At 61.9% G+C, this 4566-nt stretch overlaps 1 protein-coding gene across 1 annotated transcript in view; it reads left to right on the top strand.

The window, feature by feature from the left end:
* The first annotated feature begins 1541 nt into the window (after nt 1-1541).
* The window catches only part of ERN2 (endoplasmic reticulum to nucleus signaling 2), an 8854-nt gene continuing 5829 nt past the window's right edge, over nt 1542-4566 (top strand). The window contains 9 exon segments of the mRNA XM_009320518.1: nt 1542-1602; nt 2048-2081; nt 2686-2758; nt 3102-3174; nt 3328-3450; nt 3537-3638; nt 3857-4118; nt 4224-4302; nt 4392-4542. Of these exon segments, the coding sequence (XP_009318793.1) occupies nt 2756-2758; nt 3102-3174; nt 3328-3450; nt 3537-3638; nt 3857-4118; nt 4224-4302; nt 4392-4542 (793 nt within the window). The 5' untranslated portion in view covers nt 1542-1602; nt 2048-2081; nt 2686-2755.

The following is a 4566-nucleotide window of genomic DNA, read 5'->3' as shown; positions in this document are numbered from 1 at the left end:
GCGTGGCCGCATGGTGCTGGAGAAGCGGCAGCGGGGAGCAGTTGCCCTCCTCTGCCAGCCCCACCGCATCCTCTGGACAAAGCGAGAGCTGGGAAACTCACGCTGACCTCACTTAAAAATTAAGCAAGAAGAAGGGCAAATAATAGAATTGGGCTCGAAGCAGAGGGATGGTCGTGAGGTGTGTTGGGAGGGGGCTGGCGCGTGCTCCTGGCAGGAAGCACAGCAGGAGAACAGGGGACCTGGCACCCATCGGGGCTGCTGTCTATGACGTTGGAGCTGGAGGAATTTCAGCAACTCAAGGGAGAACGTGTCTCCTGGCCCCACTGTGCCGTGGCCGGTCTGTTACCATCAGGTTCTGCTCCACAGACGGGCACGTGCTCACACGTAGGGCACCATCTTGGCACAGGCTGTCGGCCGGTCCCTTCTCTTTAGTCTGGCCGGGTCCCCAGGCTGGGTTCTCTGCCCGGCTCAGGCTCCAGGAGCTGGTACGGAACAGGTGAGAGGCAGCGAGGGGGCTGCTGGGGGACGGCGTGCTGGGCCCAACGCATGTCCTTTGGCTGCCCCGCAGGAGTGGCCGGGGCAGCAGCTTGCTCGATTGGCTTCTGCATCGCCGCCAGCGGGGAGCCCGGATGCTGCGCTGGCTCCCTGGCATCAGGGACAGCCACGCCGGCCCTGCCTCTCCCTGAAGCGGTTTGGGTCCCCGTGCTGTTTGCTGAGCTGACGGGGTGAGGCGGGCGTGTGTGCCAGCCTGCGGCGGCTGAGCTGGCGCTTGCTGTACGGACGGACGCCGTACACGGAAGCAGCAGCTCCTCTTCCCAGCGTGAATTTGCAATTACTCCCTCAACATCAGGGTAGCTGAAATCTGTAGCTTTGAAGGCCTGAGCGAGCATTAATTGCATTTCTGGCATGAAAAGTCACCCAACTCGTTTGTTTCTGGAAGGAGCCGGTAGTTGGGCTGTTTGTCACCTTTAGAAAGGCACGCAGGAGTTGTGGCTGGGGCCGCGCTGTAGCTCATCCCCGCCAGCAGGAAGGCTGGCTCCGGGGGAGAGCAGGGGAAAGGCTGCGCTGGCCCCGGGGACTGCACCGGTGGGACGTGACCGGTGCTGCAGGAGCCAGGGACTGCAGGTGCCGCACGCTGCCAGTGGTGCCGCTCACTGTGAGCACAGCAACCTTTGTGCCAGGGCTTAATGCCATGGATTTATAAAACACAGCACCTCCAAGCAGATGCAATTCTGCAGGTGTCCTGCATGGGTGGAGCTGGAGGAACAAGCAGATTTAATACACTGGTGCAAGGAAATAAATTATTTTCCCTCCCAGTCTTGCCTCACTGGGGATGAGAAGGGACCTTGGGGCTCTTCCCCACCATTTGCTGCTGCGGCGTGCTGGGTGCGGGGGGCCTGCTGGGCTGCCCGAGGTGGCCCAGGCCACGAGGGCTCGTCCCCGAGTCTGGCCCTGCTCTCTAAGGACAGCATTTCTGTCCGTAGTGCCTCAAAGGCAGTGCTGTGACTGTCCCAGAAACGCTGCTCTTCATATCCACTCTGGATGGAAACCTTCACGCAGTGAGTAAGAGCACAGGTGACATCAAGTGGACCCTGAAGGATGGTGAGTAGCGACCCAGGGGGGTGCTCACTTGCAGCCTGGCTCCCTGGGCTTGTCGCTAGCCGGGGGTCGGGGCTGCACCCCCCAGCCTGGTTCTTGCTGGTTGTGCTCTGGGCCGGCGGTTCCTCCAGCCCCGGGGGACGCTGCCAGCTGCAGCTCCGGCTCCAGGCACGGCCGGGTTCTTGCGGCGTGTGCTCTGGGCCGGCGGTTCCTCCAGCCCCGGGGGACGCTGCCAGCTGCAGCTCCGGCTCCAGGCACGGCCGTGCACGGAGGAGAGCATCTGGGGGGGGCAGACCCCCGCTGCCAGCGGTGTCTATTCTGGGTCTGAAATGCAAATAGGCTGTGGACCTGGGCACGGCAGTGCATGGCTGCGCTTGGTAAACACTGCCACGTTGTCCCCGCTCGCAGGGAGAGGCTGCTGACGTCTGTGTTTCTCTCTCTTTTTCAGATCCTATCCTGCAGGTGCCGGTTTATGTGGCAGAGTGAGTGTCATCCCCCCGCGGGCAGAGTGCGCTTTGCAGGGCAGGCAGCCTGCGTGCTGTGCAGGAGCCCTTCGGAGGTGCCCTGATGAACCAACACATTCACAGCAAGAAAGGGGAACCTCGGAGACATGAACCTCCCAGCCCAGGCCATAGCATTGCCTTAAACCTACCCTTTGTGCTAGCACTTCATGCATGATGATGATGAGGAGTAGCTGCTCCCTGCTGCTGAATTGTAGCCTTTCTGCAGACAGCCCAGAAGCTCTCGGCACCACCACACACAAAAGCGTAGAAGAGAAATTGAGGAAAATCCACCTGAAAGTGCAGGGGGAAGGCAGGACAGCAGAGAGCTCCCCTGGGGTGGGCAGGGCACCAAGCCAGCACGGCTGGTAGGTGCAGGGTGGCTGTATGGAGTTATGGTGCTGACCCAAAGCGGGAGTTCATCTCCTACCAAATCCACTGCTGGAGGAAAGGTCAAGCCCCGTAGTGAATCACGCTGGAGCAAACTGCTGAAGGGGTTTCTTTAGCGCAGCTCCTCTTTAGCCCTTGGCATGTGTCTGGGGCAGGAGGCAGCTCATGTTTCATCCTCCTCTCTCCTCCTTTCCAGACCAGCATTCCTTCCAGACCCCAATGATGGCAGCCTGTATATCCTGGGAGGAAAAAACAAAGAAGGCTTGATGGTCAGTGGAGCTGCGTGCATTCTGGCTGCCCGCACCCTGGGGGTTCACCAGGCTGGGGGACCAGGCAGACCTGCTGGACAGGGCGAGCCCGGGGCCTTCAGTTGCTCCAGCTTGTCCTTGGCACCTGGAAGATGTCAGCTGAGTGGGTGTGGGGCAATACAGATGGGCCCCTTTCCTTCCCCGCCACTCTGTCCTGCTTTGGGGTTGAGCAGTGAAGGCAGGCGAGGAGGAGGGGACTGTCCCGCGGGACCTCTCCTTCCCACCCTGCTCCTGAAGGCAGGAAGGCTGCTGCTCGGGGAGGCGTTTCTCTGGCCCCGCACCCACGCTGCCGTCTGTGTTGCAGAAGCTCCCGTTCACCATCCCGGAGCTGGTCCAGTCCTCGCCATGCCGCAGTTCGGACGGCGTGCTCTACACCGGTACGCAGAGACTGGCCGCTCCGCCAGACCTGGTGCCAGGGAGGAGGAGAGGCTGAGTGGGGACCTCCCGGGAACATGTCTGTGGAGGGGAGACAGGAGGCAGCCTTGGGGACGGACAGCGGAGACTTACAAAAAACATATTTTCATTTTCAGGGAAGAAGCAGGACACCTGGTTCATCGTGGACCCCAAGTCAGGAGAGAAGCAGACGACTCTCTCGACAGAGGCCTGGGATGGTCTGTGCCCGTCAAGTCCCCTGCTCTACATCGGCCGTACCCGTAAGCCAGTCCTGCTCCCCGTTCGTCCGTCTAGCCCCAGGAACAGGGTGCTGGGCGGTGACCTCGTGCCCTGCCCTCGTCCCCAGAGTACGTCATCACCATGTACGACACCAAGTCACGGGAGCTGCGCTGGAACGCCACCTTTTCTGACTACTCGGCACCGCTCTGCGAGGAGTCCTACCACTACAGTGAGTGGCTGCCGCGCCCCCCGGGGCCCCCGGAGTGGCCAGGGGGCCTCGGCTGTGCCAATTGCTGGGGAAAACGGCTGCTGTGCTGGCCACGGCTCTCGTGGGAGCAGAGCAGCAGGCAACAGCCCACAGCCGGTGGCAGGACTGAGGGAGGGTGGAGGGGGACAAAGCCCCGTGGCCAGCACCCTGCATCGTCCCCTCCCTCTGGCTCTGCCTAGAAATGGCACACTTCGCCTCGAGTGGGGACGGGCTGGTGGTAACGCTGGACAAAGAGAGCGGGGAGGTCCTGTGGGCGCAAAACTATGGCTCACCCGTGGTCGGCATCTACGTGTGGCACCAGGACAGCCTCCGCCGCGTCCCCCACCTCAACCTGGCCATGGAGACCCTGCGCTACCTGACCTTCCACTCGCAGGACATCCACCTCCTCAAGTGGAGCTACCAGTCCATGAAGGATTTCGCTGCCACCAAGACCCAGCTGCTGTAGGTGGTTCCTCTGCTCTGGCAGCCGGTGGCATTTGCGTTGCCTCTGCACGGCCGCCCTGATCTGTGACGGATGGAAGGCTGATGCTTGTCGCTGCCTTGCAGGCCAGCGCTCTACGTGGGGAAGTACGCGGCCAGCTTCTACGCCTTGACCTCCCTGGTCCACAGCAGCGTGGCTCTAGTGGTGAGTGTCCCCGCTGGCCCCTTTTGGGGTGAGCCGCAGTGGGTGCACGTCCCAGCTGCATGGTGCTGCATGAGCTGTCGGACCCCCAGCCGCAGGGCATCACACTGGCCAGGATCGACGGCCCCACCACGGATGATGTGACCATGAGAGAGTCGGGGGAGTGTGAGATCACGCCCAGCACTGACGTCAAGTACCCGCAGGGCAGCATCACCTCGCTCCACAACCAGTGGCTCCTAATAGGTGCGGATCCACAAGGGGCATGGG

Source organism: Pygoscelis adeliae, unplaced genomic scaffold (genome assembly GCF_000699105.1).
Source record: "Pygoscelis adeliae isolate BGI_AS28 unplaced genomic scaffold, ASM69910v1 Scaffold173, whole genome shotgun sequence".
In the NCBI taxonomy this organism is placed as follows: Eukaryota; Metazoa; Chordata; class Aves; order Sphenisciformes; family Spheniscidae; genus Pygoscelis; species Pygoscelis adeliae.
The sequence above is the reverse complement of the archived record's forward strand: the minus strand, read 5'-3'. Positions and strand labels throughout refer to the sequence as shown.